Here is a 22,052-nt window from a genome sequence, read left to right on the forward strand (position 1 = left end):
GTATGCGGACCCGTTAAAGGGAGAGTCGACGTTGCGCATGAGAAAGTATTAAGATTTTATATCCCTCTCTCGCTTCGGATAATAACACCGGCCAATTTACAGAACAAATTAAACGCCTGGACTCTATTCGCTGCAACTTGGCAGCGAACGTTCATGCTACGCGAGTAGCAATGTCGGTTTGAAGTTACCCTTGCGCGAAGGGTAGCGAATCGTTAGCGGACGACCTCTTTCGTTGATTCGAAACTATATTTATTCTGTTTTCTGCGTGTAAAAAGTTGGTCTAATGAATTTAGACCTGACGTGAATGTAAGCTGTGTTGTACGTAAAGGTAACGTACCTAACCCTTTGTGGTTCTATTTGAGTGAGGCTCGACAAAAGTGTACTGAAACACGCATGAAATTACTGCGTTCGATGAATACTTATTCTGAACCGTAATTTTTATTAATATTTAATCAAAGCCTAAATGTTACTATATGCATTGTAAATATTCAATTAATTCGGAGATGTACATATTTCATGGATTTTAAAGTTTCAGATTATTATACCAATCTTTTTTGAGAAAGTAATATTTCCGAACATGAAAAGTTGAGAAAAACTTCGTCGCGAGTAATAGCGAGCTAATGCCTGTGAACTTGTAAAGTGTAAAGTGTAAAGTGAGATTAGTATCCAGTATATAATTAGTTTGCAGAAAAATTCATTTTTATAAATTATGTATTAACATTAATACATTTTTATTGCAAAATGTTAGTCAATTATCACGACAATTTGTGTTTTATGGTTGAAAATCATTTATAAATAGTATGGGTGCATATCTGAAAAATGTCACACTGACGTAACGCTTGATGAGTTGTCACTTGTCAGGGAAGGCGATCAATTTTTGGAACAGTCGACAGTATGGATGCATGTCTGAAAAATGTCACACTGACGTAACGCTTGATAATAAAGATGTTACAATAAAATAAATCGCTAAAATGATTTCGCATGTCCCTTTCCTGTATTGATTTTCAATCACCTGATTCTTACGCTTGTCGTGAAACCTCTAGATTTTTAAACTACAGATCAAACAACACATACGTATTTTGTGAAATTTTGTTTCCTTGCATAATAAAATTATCCTATTTGCAATGTTCTTATATTCTGTGCGAAATGTAATCCTTAAACCCTTATATTATATATAAGGTTATATATTATAACTTAACTGGAACACTTGTATATCATTCCTAATAACACAACAGATATTGGCATATTTTGAACTGTATTGCCAATCTTGTCAAAATCTCGTCAAGATCTCGTCGAGATCTCTTCGAGATTGAGATCATACATTAGATTGTCGAAAATTCGAGATCGATATGCATATTTCGAGATTTTTCGAGATCAAGCCGAAATCAATCACTACCCGATATCGAGGCCTAAAGTGATCGATACGTCGTTGGAACGACTAGGATTACGTGTTCCCTCGATCCCTCATAGCTTGCCTTCGCAAAAACAGAGCCAAGCGGACACCTATGCAAATTCAAACCTCGCCCTCGCGTAATAAGCGGCCGGCAATTTTCTTCCGGCGGGAAAAAGCCCCGAGAGCGTATCAAACGGGGATCGTACAAATTTCATGCAACAATTATAATGGTAAATGAATGCTAACGAAGGGACTCGAGAGAGGGCATAAATATGAATAAGCTTTGTAAAAACTGGGCATAAATTGAGGAGACACGCATACATTAATAACTTTCCACGTACCTGAGGGCTACTCCCTCGGAACTATCCGGATCCACGGCGCTTACTTGAACTACCGCGACGTTTTTGTACGTGGGTAGGAGCAGGGTGGTGTTATAGTCGTTCTCCAGAAACTTTGGTGGACAGTCGTTCACATCCGTCACGATGATCGTCACCTTGGCAGTGGTCTCTGATAAGAGCTTAGGCTTCCCCAGATCGGAAACCTTCACGTGGAACGTGAACTTAGGTATGCTCTCGTGATCCAGTACCATCACCGTCCTGATGGCGCCAGTGCTAGAGTCTATATGAAAGTACTTCCGCGGCAGATCTTCGACGATATCGTAATTCAACAGCGCGTTCAGCTCGGAGTCGGCGTCCTCGGCCTTGATCACCAGCGGAGTGCTGGTGTTGGTAAGCACCAGGGAGCCTATGCTGGCACCTTCGCTGATCTCTCCGCTATAAGTGGCCTGCAGGAATCGTGGAGCGTTGTCGTTGCGATCCAGCACGTGGATGATCACGTTGCAGCTCGCCTGAGCGCCGGCCATGTTCGTAGCCGCCACCGTTAGGTTGTAGAACTTGGTCGTTTCGTAATCCAGCTCGTTCTTGATCACTATGATGCCCGTGCTGGGATTCACGAAGAACGTGTCGCCCTTGTTCCCATGGACGATGTCGAACTGCAACGAGGAAGTGCTTCTAGCCTCCACGTGCTTCACGTATGTTCCTAGCTGTTGGTTCTCGTAGATCTCCGCGGAGAGTTCCTTCTGGATGAAACGAGGCGGAGCGTTGTCGGCCATGGTGACCATCACGTGGACTGGCACCGTGTTGGCCAATGCTGGAGAACCGTGGTCGGTGGCCTTCACTTGGAGTATGTACTCCGAGGAGGTGGCCAAGTCGAGTTCTCGAGCGACACGGATCACGCCTAGCTCTGGATCTATGGAGAACATGTTGCCTACATTGCCTGAAGTGATCGAGTAGGTGATCTTGGCGTTGTCCCCTCGGTCTCTGTCTATGGCCCAGACCTGGACCACCGCAGCGCCGATTGGCGAAGTCTCGTACACTTTTCCTTGAATGATCTCGCTGATAAACTCTGGAGCATGGTCGTTATGATCGTGCACGGTCACTATCACCCTGGCGTAGTTGCGTTTGGCTGGAGTCCCCTGGTCCTTCACCATCACGGTCAGCACGTGCTCCTCGATCGTCTCTCGGTCCAGGACCTCGTTCAAGGATATCGTACCTGTCACCGAGTCCACGTGAAAGATCCCCAGAGACGCCTGACTCTGGGCGGCGTGCAGACTATAGAACACCTTCTTGTCCTCGTCCTGGTCGGTCGCGTGCAACTGCAGAATCTTCTCGCCCTTTTCGACGTTCTCCGAGATGTCCACGCGATACGTGGCTTCCGTGAACTCGGGCCTGTGATCGTTGATATCGATCACGGTGACCAGCAACTGCGTCAGAACCGTGTGCACGCTATCCGTCACGCCGATCGTGAGATTGTAGAAGTTCTGCGTCTCCCAGTCGAGCTTCTTCGCCAGCAGCACGTTCCCGTTGTCCCGTCCTATGAAGAATTCGTCGCGCTTGTCGCCGTCTAGAACAAGCCGTATGAAGTTTTCACGGTGATTAGCTAGGAAGTTTTTCGACGTGCTGGATAATAATCGAGGTTGTTATGCGAGTCACGTTTCGACAAACGGCCCGAGAGTTATGGCATGAAGACACGAGATTGAAGCTACGTGGACTTTAATCTATAGTTGCAGGACTCTTGAATTTCTTCAATAAATTGCATTTTTGAGTTGGTTTAACACTAAACCTACCGACGTTCATTTGTAACTATTTCTATCATGATGGGACGAATGACTGATCTTAAAGACATTTTTTTCAATTAAATTACAAAATATTTTATGTGAAACTAAATTGAATAATGTATAAAACAATTGAATATAGCTCATACATAGCATATAAGAACTGTAAATAAAAATTTGAAAACGCCCGTTTGACCGGTCGTGGTACATACGTTTAGTATTAAAAGAAGCATGTGACTCAAGGAACAATTCCTAACAATTTACCACGCATAGCGAGAAGAGAAAACCAAAGTGTCTAGGCAGACGTAATAATTTTCCCCGCATCGAGGTGCTCGAGTTCCAAATCGTACCCAAGCGAGCTCTCAGCCTTAAATCTTACAATTTTAATGACAAGACGTAAGTGTACACGCAAGCGTGCCTCCAACTGGCGCAGCCATTTGGCGGCGTAAAGTTTAACTGTCTACGATCTAGCCCGCGAAACTTTCCAACCTTCGACCCTCTTAACTTCTTGGAAAATGTAAGTCGAGCTTCCAACCATTCACGCGGTGCTCGTACGTATGCCAACGAGACGACGCGATATTTCACCAATTAAAGACGACGTAACGCGAAATCTAACGATCCTTTGGACTTGGAGATGGATATACTGGGTAGTCGTGTAAATCGTGCGTCTACTCACCGAGGATATCGTACCACAGGGAATCCCCGTCCTCGTCCGTGGCCTGCACGAGGGCCACGAGGAAGCCAACCTCGTCGCTCTCGGTGACCTCGACGCTTTGATTGTTCGTCTTGAAGACTGGCGGGTTCTCGGATTCCTTTGGAACCTCGACAACTTGGACAGATACCCGTGTTTGATGACTACGTTGCGGTTCTCCACTGTCTGCGGCTCTTATCTGTCAAACAGAAGAGCACCCTCACGTAAGTTATACTTGAACTCAAGTTTAGTCAAAGGAGCAACGCTCTACGGACAATTGGTTACTGGTAGCGATGAACCGTCGAATTTATGACGTCAAGATTTGATTGGCTCGAGCACGATGACTTTGATAAGTCTTTTGTTTTAGAAGAGACTTCGTGATATGACACTGGTATCGCAATATAATAAATGGATATTTCCGGTCGTTATGTAGATACGTCTATTTATTTTGGGTGACAGTTTTGATCTCAAGGGTTTTTAATCCAAGTGCTTCGCACTTTTTGTGAAAGGATTTTTAAACGATCTGAACTTTCTGGATGTTTCAAACTCTTAAGACTTTTTCAAGACTCTTCAAGAGTTTTAAGGAGTGTTCGCGGTATTCAAGATCTTTATAAGTTTTTTATTTTAGTTGAAGTCAAATTCAATGAACTCTGGACATTATCAAAAGTAGCATTTAGATTTTGCGTTAGGAATACAGATATTTATTCGAATAAATTGGTAACTTATTGAAACATTTGTGCGCCATTTTGGTATCATTGTATTCAGTACAACGAAGGTGAAGTACGGCGTGAGCTGCAAATGTTCAATTTGGACCGTTACTTCTTTTTCGAAAGAGACCGTGTCGGGATTTACTTAAGCAAATCTGAAATTTGTTTGCTATTCTACTCACCATCATTTCGTATTCCTGTCCAGCTTCGAAGCCACGTTGGGAGTACACCATCCCCGTGGTGGGATGTATCTTAAACTTGCCCTTTCCTCGGCCACCCTTGATGCTGTACTGGATTTTTCCATTTTCGCCGATGTCTTTATCGTTCGCGAGAACCTGGCGTACAGGAACACAATGCAAAAGTTAGACAGATATATATGCATCTTGACGTCGTTCTCATTCTCTACTGACATAACTTGACACGACACATAAGTAGACATTAGTATCGGCCGCGGCCATCGGCTGTATCAAAAGAAATATCGAAAGAAATTCTCCTGAACGCGTATGCAAAATCTGCTGCAAATTCTTTAAAATAAATTTTCGATCGTGCGCGAGAACACGATAAAACATCGTGTAACTAAACATTTTCAACAAAAGAACGAAAATATTGTCTAAGGCAGGGATGCACAATATTTGTGCGTTTAATTCTTTACGATTTCGTTTCAGTTATATGTATGCCCCATGCGTTATTTAGTATTTCACCTGGAATGAAGTAGTATTACTTATTAAAGAGAAATTGATTCCGAAAACACATAGTTTCAATAGGAATAGACTCCCAAGTATTGTTAGTAAATTACATTTCAGTTGCGCATCCCTGGTCTACAGTGACCGACGAGCGAAATCTATTAACGAGAAACAAAAGACAAGTAAACAGTCCATTCTTTCTAAGACAGTTCGTTCACGCTCTAAGGATTTCCAATTCGTCCTGAATTCTCCGGACGCATCATGAAACATTGCGCTCGTAACCTCGAAGCGTAGCATTCGCACAGTCGTCATCATGCGGCACGCGAAAATGAAAAACCAACAAAAAAAAAAAGAAAGAAATAGAGAACTGAAGGGCGGAGGAGGCGAGACCTCCTCCTACGAGCTGCCTAATATCGATCTGCATTAAAGCGTATTAAACACAGGTCGAGCTGTCCGCGGACAGGCAGATCGATCGCGCGAACACGGAACGCTATTTCGGGTTGATGCTTGCCAGTACACGGAAAAATGTATCGTAGCTGGTTCATCGAACAACCAGAACGTACACAGCTTTCTTTTTTGCGCGGCAACGTGCATACAGGGCGGTCCAATAACTCTGCGTATCTCAAATATCCTTGCTATTTCTATCTTCGCGTTCTTCGAGCTCTTTTCGGAGGAGCAAACAAAATGTCTATCGCATGCCTCAAGTTATTTAAAATTCTTTCAAAGCCACGCAATGTATACATGCAACGCAAATTATTTTTCCAAACCCCGAAAATATTTGTTGCGTACAGAATTATTGAATCGACCTGTACATTCTGCATACGCCAGCTAATATTTCGCACGAGTCCTTTGGCTCACAATTTTCGTGCTGTTATGTGTTATTTCCGATACTCGATTCGGTTACAATATAATTAGGTCATCCCATACGTAATGCGGTTTCTGATTGATGAATGAAAGTGGATACGCCGTGCTTTTCATTCAACGAAACGAAAATCAGCGCGAATAGAGACTGCATTTCGTGTGCAAGATTGACAAATACAAAATGGGAGGTACAGGCGGAATGATTTTCGTCACTATTTCATCTCACCTCTTCGTTAGCTCGGAGTGAAAGGGAACGTATCCAACGATGCAGGGTGTAACACATATTTTACAAGTAGGACAACCCAAAAGTCATCCTAAAAGATCTCGTCCATTTAGGATCCAATAGATCCGATACCGATAACCTAGCTACTTATCATCCACTCGATATCGTACAGCTTATTAGCCTCGATAGACTATATTGGAGTTCCAATACACGTTCCATAGTATAGGGCCGCGTTTTTCTCCAACATTATTACGTTTGTTAGGACACAGTTTAATAAAGACCAAACTTTATTATTCAACGAAATTCAGTATCATATGACCCGTTCACTGCACAAATAGATTGACTCTACTTTTTGAAAAATTTTTAATTTAAGTATCAAAGCACTTAGTATAGTCATAACTTTTTATATTTATAATAAGTTTCCTGAATAATAAAGATTAACAACATTACAGAACAAAATTATTTTGGACATTGAATAATAAATAATTTATTTCAGAGGCCATTTTGATCGCATTTAACAACTTTTTGTTTAACGGAATTAATCGATTTATGTAATGAGCGGCTCATATTTGGTAGATATTTTGCAGACTTTTTGTAGAGGCACTGCATAAGTTCTAAAATTGAGAGCAACTGTGGCATAACAGTTTAAGCTTGATTTATAATAAATGGGATGACCTAAAACAAGCATGTCACGTTGATCAGCGTTCAATTTGTGGGAAGAAACTTGCCTCGAGCGCTTCTCTCTTCCTATTTCCGCGTCATGCTTTCCTCGCCTGACGACACCGCGAAACTTATTATTAGTTGCGAAGAGAGAACAGAAAATGATCAGGCGGCAGCCCCGTAACAGACAAAGGCAAACATTCAAGAAACATAATGTGTACATATAGAGACGAGCAAAACGGGCAAAACGCGGCGGAGGGATCGAGACGATCACATACACAGGGTGAGATGGAGAGAACAGCCAAGGATTTGCGCACGATGCGAGTCCGAGTGAACGTCGTAGACGAAGGGGATCTTCGCAAGAGATACTTAAATTAAATTCTGCGAAGTCTAACGTAAGGGAGAAATTAGTTTTCAAATAATACAGTTATTCTGAAGTGTTTGAATATAGAAAATTAGAAAATATACAAATATACTTACTTTTAAACTATTTTTAATCGAGACCTTTTAGTGTTACATTTCAGTAAATCATATAAAATGAATTAAAAATTAAATGAAATGCAATTGAAATGCAAACCCTCGAATATCTCAAAAGAACAAGAGGTCCAAAACGTATCTCACTTTGAATGCAAAATCATTCGCGAATGAAATAAACTTTAAACCAGCGAAATAATACTTGTGAATATTAAACAACTTCGCTCCGAAACAAAAAGAGAACTTTCCTTATCAATTAGATAAAATATCGCAAGTTAAATAGTCTACGAGGAATATTATTATCCAAACGCATTTCCAGTCGAAATACAGACCCTCTTCGTTAAATCATATTCATTTAAATTACAGAACTGTTCCTGAATGAGGTCTGCATTTTCACCGAAAACGTTTAAAGATAACGATAATAAACCGCAACAGGCTATTTAACGTGAGATACCTTAAACCATCGAGGAGGATTCTGCTCTTAATTGTTTCAATTAATTAAAATGTTTTTTCCAAATATAAGTGGCACGACGTTCACTTGGAGTCGCCTGGTGGGCGGTCAAGAGACCCTTAAAAGAGGGTTGCATCGGGCAGGACAAAAAGACGATCGATCAAGTACACGAATGCATGGCGGTCTCCTATAAAATGGGCAGCTGGGTTGCATGAAAGTTGCGGTATCATAATTATATAACGAACGTACAAGTCGATATAAAAGCGGTCATAAATCAATGCAAAGAGCTCGCGTAAAAACTACCCCGGAGACCAATCCCGCGTTTACTTATGCAAGAATTATGCTCCCGCGCCACGAGGCGGCGCTTAATTTTACGTGCCAACGTGTCCTTACCCTGAAGATACGATCTCCTGACAAGGTGTCGGGGCTAAATGTCTCCCAAGTTCCATTCTCTAGTAACGTATCGATCGAAAGGTCGAACTCCCGCGACCGGTTCCTCGATTTCTGTCGAGAACGAGAGAAGTAAAGCTTTTAACTTTCGCATTGTTTCCGTTAACTCTCTTCGTTCCCCTTCCGCGTGCTTCTCTTCATATCGAACGAATGCTTCGCTACCATCGGTTGATTTTGCCTAGGATTCAAGGATGCTTATCCAATCGATTGAAATTGTTCGTTCAAGGATACTCGTGTCACGTGACGAGCGAACCACGCAAAATATTGCACGACCGAAATTACGGAATCGGACAGGTGTAACACGATATTCGATGAAATCGAATCTGACCTCGACGAAATTCGACGCCACTCGGGAAATTATATTATATATTCCAGGGATATTGTGAACAGTATAATACCGTTGAAATCGGATTAACGAGACCCCACCAACCGCATGATACCATTCATTACCTTATTTCCCGGGCGCTTCTCGAATTTTGCTAATGTTTAATAACATCGGCCGCTTCTATCTGCCGTTAATAGTGTTTTCGATCCGATCGTTGTATTTCCTTTTTCATATTTCGTCGGATATTGTCGAATTAGTAATTCTAGACTCGAAGCTCTATCAAATTTATATTACTAACGTTTAAATATCTGTTAACGTGCATCCCGCTGTTAAATCAATTTAATGGATTATTATACCAAATTTGAAATACAGTTGCAATTCCTGTTGTTTATCTGCGTTGAAAATTATCCTACAGTACCGTATACTTGATATAAATTCCTGAAGTTTCAGACTTGGACTCCACAATTGAGGCCATAAAATTTAAAAATTACCGACACTATCGTTTAGAGCCAATGTCCTTATTGGTGCATATGAAGAAAGACCAGTTTTCCTCGAAAAAAAATAATTCAGCTCTGAAAGGGTTAAACTACCCTTTTGCAGCAATCGAGGTCAGACTCGATCAATCATTCTCGAATAGTCCTGGTCCGAGGACTAGTCGTTCCAAAGGGAGCTCGTCACAGTAACATCAGTCCTTCCAATTCCAAAATCGACGACGCGTAACCGGTTGCACTTTTTGCTCTTAAATCCAGGGAACGGCAAGATGGCTGCAGGCGTGTCCTTCGCGAGGGTGTGCACGCGGTAAATCTCTACCCTTTTACGTGGGTATAGTCAGCGACTGGTCGTGGATTACTTTGATCGCGCGGAGGACGAGAGACGACAACTCGAAGGGAGCGAACGACAAAGCGAGGAGGGTATCGCAAGCAATCTGCTCTTTGTGGATCATACATACCAGGCTTTTTCTATACCTCAGATACGTGGGGATGTAACGTGTCATACGTCAACGTCTGTACACGCGCGTGCGTGCGTATGTGGGCTCTGTCACGAGTAAGGCGTACAAAATTAAGATGGACTTGAAGCAATCGACAACGACGTTTCGAATAAAAATTTGGAAACTGTGGATTATCGTTAGAGGGAAGGTGCGAGGCGATTCTGAGACTATGGTCTCGTGACGTTACTGCGTGATGATTGGGGTGACGAAAGTAAGGGGGTGAAAATGGTCGTTTGCTTGGCGAAAAGAACGCTACCGGGATTTGAGAAAATTTTTTGAGTGTGTCAGAAAATACTGCGCATTTTGTTTAACCCTCCTCTTCTGCGGTGGTTTCTGATCGTACATTTACTACGGTTTGGTCCAATCCGACCCCTCGCCATATTTATGGGCCTTTTTCATATAAAAACGCATTTATCACGTACAAAGAGGGCTATTACTCAGTAAAAGAAACTTCTTCTTTAAAACCAAATTAATTTTTATTTATAATCTTTGGGTGATTTTAGTCTTATTGAATTCAGTTTTCACAGTTGCGGAAACAATACAAAAACCTAATGATGTCTATGTGTAACTAATATGTCGGTCGCTTTTAACTCCACCGTAGAAGAGGAAGGTTAATTTAAATATCTGAGAATTGATTAGCATCAGAAATCATCAGACTCGATCGATAGCGTTCGGTTTCGACGAATTACCGACCATCTTCCAGGAGGGAAAGCGCGAGTCGAGAGACCCGAATAGAAGATTGAAATTCCGTTTTAAAATGAAGGAACTCGAAAACGTCTGTTTGAGTACTACGACTCTCGAATTCTCCGAAGCAGGATGAAAACAAATTACACAGTTCCGAAACCGTGATTTCCATCAACTCTCGACTCGCGCGTGCCCTCTTGTCTAGAGATACGTACAGCTGGACGGAGTGCTCCTCTCGCGAGACGAAGGTTTACCTCCACGTCTGAACAGATAATATATACAGCAAGACACGGGGGATGCTTCTACATAGTGTACAAAGAGACAAAGGGGAGGAACGAAACGGAAGAGAATCGGTCAGCTTCTCCGTTTGTTCGATTTACGATCCAGGGGTCGAAGAAAGTGCGATGCCATGTTCCAATTCAACTAGAAGGCCGGATAGAGTCGCGAGGAATCACGAAATCGGTAAAGAAGTTGAAACGAAGGTGCAACGTACCTGGAAGAGAGGCTTCTCGATCGACGGCGAGGCTGGGATCTGAACGGTGTAGAATTTTTGCTCGAACTCCGGTCCGTGATCGTTTATGTCCGCCACCGCGATCACCACGCGGGTCGTCGACGACAGGGAAGGCCTTCCGTCGTCTCTCACTGTCACCTGAAACACAGAATGATCGATCGAACGTTTGAGAAACGCCGAAGATTTATCGCACCGACTCCGTGGAAGGAAAAATTCTGCAGTACAAAACATTCGCGCGAATCGAGAAAAATGAGTCACTCGGTGGGTGGGGAAGGTTGGATCTGATGCATTATTCTCAATACTTCGGATGGTGTGTTTAACAGGATGCGACAGGGGGGAAGAAAAGAAGAATCGCAGGTAGTTTCGACGAGTCGAATAAAGTTGGTATCCAGTGGGACGACGCATATGTGTCACGATACTGTTTGCATTACTCTCAATATTTCAAGCAAATTGGTTTACACTTTGGAGACAGTACTTCTATAATTTTTGTCTATGAAGGAATAATTGTACCAAAACAAAAATTAGTTGACCTCCCCCTCTTGCGGGGGAGATTTGTCTGGGACAATCCTTCGTGGCGAGTAATAACAGACATTTTTAGATATAAGAACAAGGGTTACATTATAGGATTATAAAAATCATTATAACCCTGATTTCGTACGTTTAACGAATTTCTTTTCACTCGCTACGGGTAACTTTCGTTTAACGAAATTATATCGTTCTGAGAGCGCGAGATGGAAAAACTTGATGCGATGCATTTCGAGGCCGGAATCAAATGGCTCCAATTCCGACTGTTCGGGAAACGGAAACGCGCAGGGGCAAAGTGGTCTGCCATAGTTTCCAACGTGGGTAACGCAATATCTCGAAACGTTTCTCGCTGGTATGAGTTTCTTTTCTTTTCTTCTATCCCACTTACCGCGGCCGTTACTCTGATTCTACACACTTTCAGCCTTTTTCCTGTTGGTACCACGGATTCCTTGGATTTTCATTCGCGAGTATCGCACGTGCGATCTGCGCAATCGGCGAGGCTGACCGGGTGCACGCTCTTCCGATCGTAAAGGTAAAAGGGACAACGGAATCTCGACGAGGACGTCGCCAGGGGGAAACTTATTCCTCAGACATGGGAAACGTTCCCGCGGAGGAGATAAGGCTCTTGCACTTTCCGACTATTCCATCCAGCTTACGCGATTGGCCTACGGGCGTCTCATTCTTAGGTTAACCCATTCAATACGGCTACGTTTTTCGATTTTTTTTTTTAAATTACTTTATTGAAGGTCACATTAACAACGAGGTTATTAGTGACTACGTCAATGATTACAATTTGATTATAATTTATTTTACATGTTATATTTCATTAATATCTTGACTAATTTGGGAAATTCGTTTCTCTTGGTAAGGATTGTCTGCATGCTATAGGAAAGTTTAAACTTTATTCGATCGTGTTGAATTCCCTGACATTCTTCAATTAAATGTTCTACTGTAAGGGACTCGTCACAAAAGATTCATAATGGTGGCTATGGTTCACTTATTTTGTTTAGGAATGAGTCAGATTTGTGTGGCCAATTCTCAATTTTGATAGTGTCACTTGCAGTCTTCTATTTGATAGGGTTGGAATTGTATCGCTGGTTGATTTTGGATTTGGTGTAGATTCGTTGGTGACATGTTGATCCATTCCTGATTCCGGATTTCTCTTGCTGTTTTCTTAATTAAATCTATTGTTTCATTTAATACGTGCGGCATTTGGACATGTGGTTCATGATATTTTGGTGAGCCATTCTTGAGATATACATAATTTAAAAAAGGGGGCTAACCTGTTACCTTTCTTTAAAAAAAGAAAAATGATTTTTTACTACGAATTAGCTCGTATAAAAAATATTTTAGAGCTCCTGTATTGAGGTTGGACGTGTCGAGAGTGATTTTTAGATTATTTTGTTGTCTTGTTATCGAGAGCACGAGCCAGAATAGGAAACGTTTGGACGCTCATTTCTGTATGATTGAGAAAAATCGAGGGAAAAAGAGGCGATTGGGTTTTGCGGCGTGGCGAGGGAGAAAAAGTTTCATTGAATTTACTAAAATGGCCAATCGAGAACTGTCATAGCCAGAGCTGCGGTGACGATCGAGGATAGTTTAATTACTTTGGGCGGTTGTTTCGTTAGTCTCGAACGTGACTATTTTTCCTTATGCCAGCCAGTGGTTTTACATGTTGGCACATCTCGCGAAAAATAGCCGAAAGCAATATCGGAGAGGTCGATCCTTCGTTGTATCGTTCGCAGCACGTTACCCTGGTTCGTGTATCGATTAACCGATATATCGGGTTATCAATTACTCTTAGCGCATATTGGCCGAACCACAATACGCGATATCGAGATTTAAAGGCAGTGATAATTTATCGTTTCGTTCCTCTAGGTGTTGATACACAATGAATCGCGGAAGTATTAGCACTATTTCAACTGGTGGCTGCTGATATCCTTTTAAGATAAATGTTATGGGACTTTTACCGATAAAAATATACACTGTTTAATTAAGATTTCAATTGATACCAGTTTTTCGAAGAATAGTAGTTTAATAGGTATTCAAATAAAAAGGCTAGCAGTAGCAAAACTATTTATACTCGTTTATGTTCCATTTATAATTGAATTCGATTTTTATTTTTCCTGATGTTTCAATGATGCCTGCGGTATGAAGAATACTCAGGGAAATTATTTACACGAACACCCTTATTCCATGCACTCCTCGCGATCGATATTTAATCACATCCGTTTGGTAGGAATGCACAAAGCTAGATTCAGACGCTGAGCGGTCGGACTTTATGTATTCCGCGTAGGTATTCCACTTTAACGTTTTCATATTTTATGTCGCCGAAACCGACGTTTATGTGTACACATATTGACGAAATTATCATTGCATGTATATTGTTCATTTTATGTACAGACGTAGAAACCCTTTGCACAGGATGTTTCTTAATATGTGGGCGCTTTTTGGAGGGTAAGGTCCTGACACCAGTACAAATCGAAAAGTCCTTTACCAATTTGCGAACTGCGGCTTCGTTATCGAGATATAAACAGTTGAAATTTGAATCTATAGAATATAAGAACTGTATACAAAAATTTTAGTATTAAGAAACATCCTGCATACTTGGAGAATCAATGACAAGCTCCAAACTTCCCCTATTTTCACGAAGGTTCGCAGCATATTTCAATACGAACAAAATCCCCAATCACGAGCGTCAACAAAAGATCTACGCGTAATTTTGCTTAGTTCCATCGCCATTGTAGATGTAGCGAACCCGACCATGTAACCACACGATGTGTAACGAGAACTAGCTAAGTGCGGAGCCTCGTTGATACGTCTAGTGGATTTAAGCATCCAAGAGGATCGCGTTCAATCCAACCATCTAGCAGCAGTCGAGGCTTGGGTTCGTCTGGTATCCCACGGTGGTTATATTATTTAATGTCGCGGCGGCAGGTGGGACGTTTTAATATCGGCCGCGAGCTCTCGTCGTGCAGCAGCACGAAACCACGGGGCTAACTTCTGGGAAGGCAATTTACCAGGGTGGATACGTAGGCGAAATTCCGCGCAGGCGTCGTTAGCGTTGTCTAGAACGCGCGCCGCAAGTCTCTCGTTGACTTTTCGCGAGGATAATCGCGATAGTCGCGTTCACAATCATATCAGATGTATATTATCGGGAAAGTACGCTGGTAATACAGGATTGGCTTGGAAGTTAGGTTCGTTGCTGTTATTGAGTTGCTCGAAGTCTACTCGCATGGAAAGAATTTATTATTGAAAGTGAATGATGGCGATGCAAAGATCAAACTGCTTTATTGCCAAGGGAAGCGTTCTATCTGCACCGCTCACCTTTGAATTTACTTAAAAAATAATAACATAATAAAATAAAATTTGATTTATTAAATAAAGGGTGATTCACAAGCCACGAAGAGCTTCGCAGTCCACCCGAAGCGACAGAGGCGCGTGTTCAACGGGAGCACTAGACCATTCTTGAAATGCCCAAGGTATCCTGTTTCGAGGATCTCCTCGAGGAGCGTTCTCTCCGTGATTAGGGACTAATAGCGGAGCATTGCTCGCAGGAGTTCTTTAGAATCTTCTCCTCCTGCTTCGTCTCGGGATTCCCCTCTCGTCCCCGCGTAATTACCCCGTCGGCCTCCGGTGATTTCTCCAAGCCTAACTTCGCGTTCGCGGCTATGTAAGTCGCCACGCGAAATCCACTGCAGCTCGAAACGGTGCAATAATAAACTCCGTTTCGCGGAATGTCGCCGCGCTGAAACACGCGACCGACATTACTCCTCGTTTCTCGAAGCCGACGAAATATCGGTGGAACGAGGCTGAACGGAATGTTAGACCGAAACTGCGAGAATTACGACTCCGGTTTGCGAATGCAACTCGAGATTGGTCGCGTTTGATCTGATTGCAAAGGCGTTTAAAATAAAGATGCTACAATAGAATTCTTTCAGATCAGTAGTGACCAAGAGATTTCACTTCTTCCACAAAAAGAACGAAAAATTTCTCACAGGCAAATACGTCAAAACTCCCTTTTACTAGAGGAGAAAATGTTTATCCCTTCCTCGTCAGTTAGAGTTCACTTAATTTCTTATGCACTTTGCGTCTCACCGTTCCATGCTCCCGACCAATCTCTATTTTGCAAAATTTTCCCAAGCGACGGTCGAGCAACACTGCAGATAAGGTTTCCTTTGAAGACGCGTCTAAGAATGTATAACCTGTTTGAGGAAGACGTCGAGGGTGCTCCAGACGAAAGGAAGCGGCACCCTGGACGGCAAAACCTGCTCCGTGGACTGTGCAAATGGCCGATGGCGCCCGGTAAGCGCCATTACCTGCGCTTTTCGAAATTCTCTTCTTTTACGGTCCTTTTTACGCGTTCGTGTACGCTCGACGCGCTTGCGTTACGATCCTGCGGCGCAGAGACAGGAAATCCTGATTTTTATTGAGACAACGGTGAGTGGCTTTCCTGGAGCTCTAATAGAGTGGATGTATTCCTAGAGACGCTGGTTCTATCGATGGGAATCAATGGCCATAATATCTGACTGGCTGCACGCTGTGTGCCATAACTATGAAATCGTTTTAAATTTCATGAGTCATATACATATATGTTATGATATCCACAGGTCCTTAAAAGTTTCGAACAAGAATCTCTTTATAGATAAATTCTCAATACAGACACTTTTTTTCTCGATAAAGGAATATTTTAATTTTATTACAATTTACTTGTTTTATTGTTCGGTTTATGTCGTTAAAGCATCTGCTTAGGATGAGAACGAGCGAATTTCAGGCGTCGAGATGTCGTTGGTCACTTCGGTCTAGAAATTTTTGTTCAAGAAATTTGTTGTTCCCATAAAGGAATATTTCAATTTTATCACAATTTACTTGTTTTATTTTATTTTATTCTATTTTTATTACAATTGATTTGTTTTATTATTCTGCTGCTCAAATCTGCTTAGGGCAAGTAGGGTTTCCAGATTCGTAAACCTCAGGCATCGAGAGGTCGTTGGTCCCTTCGGTCAACCTCCCCCGATTCGTCGAAGGTTTCATTCGACCCCCGAGGTCGCCTTTGTTTTCTTTCCCCGACGCAAACCAACAGATCATTAGGCGGGTATCATTCACTCGACGAGGTGGAAAAGCGTACATAATTCGAGGGCTGTCCTCTGGGGCACCTATTCGTTTTACTTCCCTTCCAACCGAGTCATTTCCCGTGAACGGGGGAGTAGCTTAAACGAAAATAATTTTGGCGAAGAGGGATGAAGAGGACGAATGCGATTCCAAATCGAGAGTGGCCTCGTCGAATCGAATTTTAGAGCGAACGGGACTCGGTGATTGTCAATTCATTCAGTGAATTACCGTCGACCTTCGAACCAGAGTCAATTTTAACCTCCTTCCGAAGTATTTCCATTTGGGAGGAAAAAATATTCCGATTCGTCTCGTGCTTCTAGATGATTGACATTCAATCAGTGTAATAGAATTAAAAAGTAGCAATAAGACTGCTTGGAGCAAAGTAATTATTAAATTACATCTTTCCATTCATTTTATTACAGTATCTTTCCAAGCTTTGATGTTTATGGCCCTCTTCGGTTCTTTAAAATTGTTCAGGAAGAAATGAATTTTAAAATATTTACTAATTACTAATCTCGCGGAAATGTTACGTTATGGTTAGTATTTTAAGAAATTAATTATTTTTAGTAAATAGCTACACGCCGGGTTCGAAGGGGTCAAGGTGAGATTGAATTCAATTAAATGTTTCGTGCGCGACTGTTCCTTTCAAGTTTCATTATTCGTTCTACGGCGAAAATATAATTCAAAACTTTTCGTTCGAGCTCGTTTGACAACGTGTCATATTTTTCTTTCATCACATGCGTGCAGAGGTATGCAAAGGTTCAGAGTATATGTTTTTTATTCGTCGACAGCTGGAAAAAGAGCATCGCGAAAGGGTTGTTCGTGTACGCGAAGCTGCACGCGAAAAGGTAAGAATTCGTATCGCGAATGAGGCTTGTTTGTCCTTCAAATTCGACCAACGACTATCGAGCTTTCATCGAAGTACGGTTAGAAGAGACTTTAACTCTTTGAAAATTAATTTATTTGAGAATTTGAGTGAGAATTTCATTTTTACAATAACGACAGTGAAACTTTGATATTTTTTCGGAAGTGTGGGTAGATGATCGATGCAGAGGTTGATCAGATCATCGAGCCTGGACGAGCTTGGATAGAGATAGAGTTAAGGGATTTGAATGATACGTCTCGTTTAGCTCGCAGCTATGGATTGGAAAACGCTTAAGGTCTCTGCCGCAAGATGGTTAAGTGGCTAGATAAACGTTATCCTTTCGGGCAACATATCTTTGGTTTCAAAATAAAGCGATGTTTTTGCGTGGGACGTTCGAAAATATGCGCAAATAGTATGACACTTTAACCCTACAGTGCGCATATATCCATCAATGGCATTTTTCTTTGATATTTTATTACACAACAGCAGAAACAACAACTTATGCGCTATTCCTAACAAAAATAAGACATCTACGTTATAAAAAGATCACAATGCCATTGAAGATAATTATTTTTGCTCCAAATGTGACAGTTGCCATCAGAATTTTTGCGGTGGAGTGTTATTAGTGTTAGCTCCGATTTGAAAAATTACGCACTGTAGGGTTAAACGTACAACACCGATGTCTCACAATTTCACTTTTCCATTTCCCATCTAGGGAAAACGTGTTTTATTATTTTAGGCAAGATTCTTAATGTTTATTAAATATAAAATATTATATTTTCCCCTATTTCATTTCTAGTATCTATCATCGAAAAATCCACGCACACCCTGTACAGCAGGTCGACTTCCAACCTTCCACATTGGCTTAACGATTACGCCCGACAAAAACTGGGAAATTCATTTCTTCCGTTTAGAGAAAAAATAAACTATGACCGTTCCATCGCGGTTTAGCGACGAGTTAGAACTTTATTACTCGTCCTCCTTTATATCAACGTTCCTTAATCGACCGTATCCTCGTATGAAGTTATGCTCAGATAGCGGCTGGAGATATTATCACAGGAAACACCCTCGTAATTGCGGTCGTTAATAATTAGAACTACCTCGAAACGGAGTGGTTGTAGCCCTAGGGGTGGCAGAGAGGAGCAAACGGTATCGAAGATTCGCCGACCTCGGCATGAGTATTTCTCTTAATTGTCTACTTGTTTTTGCCCGTAAAGGAAGTTTGTTTTCAATTAACGAGTGGCCAGAACGTGTAATTAATAACTATAACCGATGGCGGCGCTGAAATGGCAGGTTCCTGTGAAAGTGACTGTACAGTTCCTTCCCGCGAAAGGACTTGCCGGGTGCACGATACTCCATGGCCGTGGATGCTTCCAAACGGGACAATGTTGACGAAGTTTCCAGAGAATGGAGCCGTCTATCCGCGGTGGATTCTCGTTTTATGCCCGCAATTCCGACTCCCTTGAAATTCTTATATCCGGCGGCTATTTTTGACGTTCTGATATACATATCTTGCTCGCAATAAACTGCTCGCTACGAACGAGAAGGTATCGTGGTCTTCGATTTCTATCCGCAATCTAGGGCTCTTCGATATCCGCGTCGCGGTACAACTACGGGTAATCTGAAATTCCATCAATCCCGTAAATATTGGTTACCATAAAAAGTGTATCTTCGTCGTCTCATCATCGATGCACGTGCGAGTAAGTTTGAACGAGAGATAGTGGTAACCTTTAAGAGAAAAATGAAAATGTTTACAAGGGTGGATTTTATTTTCAGATTTTCAAGACAGATTAACGCATTCGCGATCGGCACATTTTTTACGTTTCTAATTCTAATACTGAGTACCGGCGAAAATAATGAAGTTCTGAAGTTGGTTGTCGCAAACTTTTATCGTTACGGCAAACTACGGGAAAAAATAACACAAAAATTCCTAATAGTGTAGTTTTCGAAGAAAACTGGCCTTTCTTCATGCCCATAAATAGGAACATTTAACCTAAACGATCATTTTTAAATTTTGTGTTCTTAATTCTGAATGCCAGGTCTGAAAGGATTAAAATAAAAATATTTCCATAATATGTATACTTGTTTTTAAGGCAGATAATACACAACCAGGAATAGAATTTAAAGTAACGTGAATTCACGTCAGCTGTTTCGAACGTGTCTAAGATAGATCGAAATTTGAAAATAAAGTATGATAGATTCATACTTTAACCTACTTTCGGATACTACATACACACAGCTGTCTCAAACAAAATTGCTCAAAGCCACCGTCGGTATCACTCCCTTTCGTAACTCGTGTCGCCCGCAAACTTGGCGTAATAGCAAAAGCCGCAGGAAAGTTGAGCGAAAATCAGGAGAGCTACGAAATCGCGGATATATTGTTGCTTTAGAATCGGAGACAATGGTGCGTTGATCCGGGCGAGTTCACGTACTAGTTTCCCTTTGTTTCGGGTATTTCCCGTTACTACTTCGCTTTTTTCCCCTATTAGTCGTTCAACCGTAGCACGCGCAATCCTTGCAGGAGAGGGTTCTGAAGATTCTTGAATACTCATTGTGATTAGTGCTTTCTTTCTTCTTTTTCCGTTCTCTTCCTTTGTTTGCCGTGATTGTTCTTTTCCTATATGCACGTCTAAATTTCGGTATGTCTCCTCTTTCACAGTGTTCTAATGTCCTGCACACCTGTACGTTTAATTGTTTTAGTGCTCCCTTCAAATTTGGGAAACGTGGTTATGAGAAAAACGCGTTTAAAGTTTTCTGTTTTAAAATACCAAAATTTTTTTGCTCTTACGGCTATGTAAAGGTAATATGCGATTCCAGGAGCGTACGGTAGACCTTTGCGAAAGCATTCTCCATATGAATAGGAAGATTTGTAAACAAATAAAAGTCAACTTTTTAGACCTGCTAGACCAGACTCCCTCCTTAAATTCTTTATCTTTTTCCTTCTTTTACTCTTCTCTCCTACTATTTTTCTTGTTGCTCCATCCCTTCGTTCCCCTATTCCCATGATTATCTATTTCTTCCTCTAATTTCACTATTCTCGTTCGGTTGCGTGCTCCTTTTGAAGACGCTTCCGCACCCAAAAGGCAAACTCGCGTAGCATTGCGACAGAGAACAGACGGAGCAAGAACGTCGAGCGAGAGCACCTGGCGGGGCATCAATTATGCGCGGTTGACGTGCAAACTTCCTGTGTACAGGAAACGCGAAGAGGACGCGCGCTTTTCTTTGCTTCCCGTTCCATTATTCGAGCAAAAGGGAAACCTGTAACGAGACGAAAATCAAGGGAGCCGGATACCCCCAGGGCGACGCGACGGGGTCGCGGGGAGACGCCTGGCGCCCTCGACGACGAAGCCCTCGAGTAGCTTCACCGGAAGAGCTAGCTGGATAAAGAGATAGGCGGTTCATTGTCGCTGCGAAGAATGTACTTCTCGTCGACGGTGAACAAGAGGCCAGATACAGCCGACGAATGTTCCCGTCGGCGCGCGTGTAATTATTCTTTATCGCTGACGAGATAAATCCACTTGCCGTGAAAAGGAACACACATGGCCAGGGGTTTCGACAAAGTAATTGGTACTTTGTAACAGGGAGGCACCGCCATGTTGGGATTTGGTGTGTCAATGGATTTAGGGGAACGAGACGGCACTGTTTTCTTTAAATCTACGAAGAAAATTGTGTTTGGATAGGTACAGTTTGTTGCTCAGGAGTTGGCGAAGCAGTGCGATTGGTTGTCACGTAACGACGACACCTTCACTTACACGCATTTTTGTTATTGGCTAGTTTATCGAGATAAATTGAGAGAGCAATAGTAACTATTAGCGTAGATATATGTAAGAAAAATTAAAGAGTTCGAGACGAATAAGATACACTTTGTATCTAACTGACAGTGTGGACTACGACTATGGAGTGTGACTCCTTGAAAGAAAGGCAGCTCTCGAGAGAGCGAAGACGGACCGAACGGTGAAATTTCCTCGCCTCTGTCCTCTTTAGTTCGTAGGTGCCTCACCAACTCCTGAGGAATATACAATATCCTTTCTTATTCCTTGTATACATCATAAAGGAAACCTCTGTGCAAAATTTCAGCTTTCTAGGTTCAAGGTCAAGGGCCTGAACGTTGATTGTAATCAGTCAGGGCTTCATTCTTACACATATATATACAGGGTGTCCCAAAACTCGGTGAGGAGCCGGAAATGGGGGGTAGCTGAGACGATTCTGAACAACAATTTCCTTTGCAAAAATGTCGGATGGGGCTTCGTTAAGGAGATATTAAGCGAAAACCCCGACCAATCAGAGCGCGCGTAGACCGTTGGAGCGGCCGCGGTAGCGAAGGCTACGCGCTAGG

General features: G+C 42.1%; 1 protein-coding gene across 3 annotated transcripts in view; it reads right to left on the reverse strand.

Annotated features, from left to right (window-relative positions):
• LOC128876009 (fat-like cadherin-related tumor suppressor homolog) overlaps positions 1-22,052 on the reverse strand; it is a 506,666-nt gene that overhangs the window by 21,166 nt on the left and 463,448 nt on the right. For all 3 annotated transcript variants that reach the window (XM_054122090.1, XM_054122088.1, XM_054122089.1), the window contains exons 7-10: positions 11,197-11,352; positions 5,087-5,239; positions 4,183-4,396; positions 1,735-3,295 (exon numbers count right to left, since the gene is read on the reverse strand). In XM_054122090.1, coding sequence (XP_053978065.1) covers positions 1,735-3,295; positions 4,183-4,396; positions 5,087-5,239; positions 11,197-11,352 — 2,084 coding nt within the window. The remainder of the gene's footprint in view (positions 1-1,734; positions 3,296-4,182; positions 4,397-5,086; positions 5,240-11,196; positions 11,353-22,052) is intronic.

The sequence above is a fragment of the Hylaeus volcanicus genome, chromosome 4, assembly GCF_026283585.1.
Source record: "Hylaeus volcanicus isolate JK05 chromosome 4, UHH_iyHylVolc1.0_haploid, whole genome shotgun sequence".
NCBI lineage: Eukaryota > Metazoa > Arthropoda > Insecta > Hymenoptera > Colletidae > Hylaeus > Hylaeus volcanicus.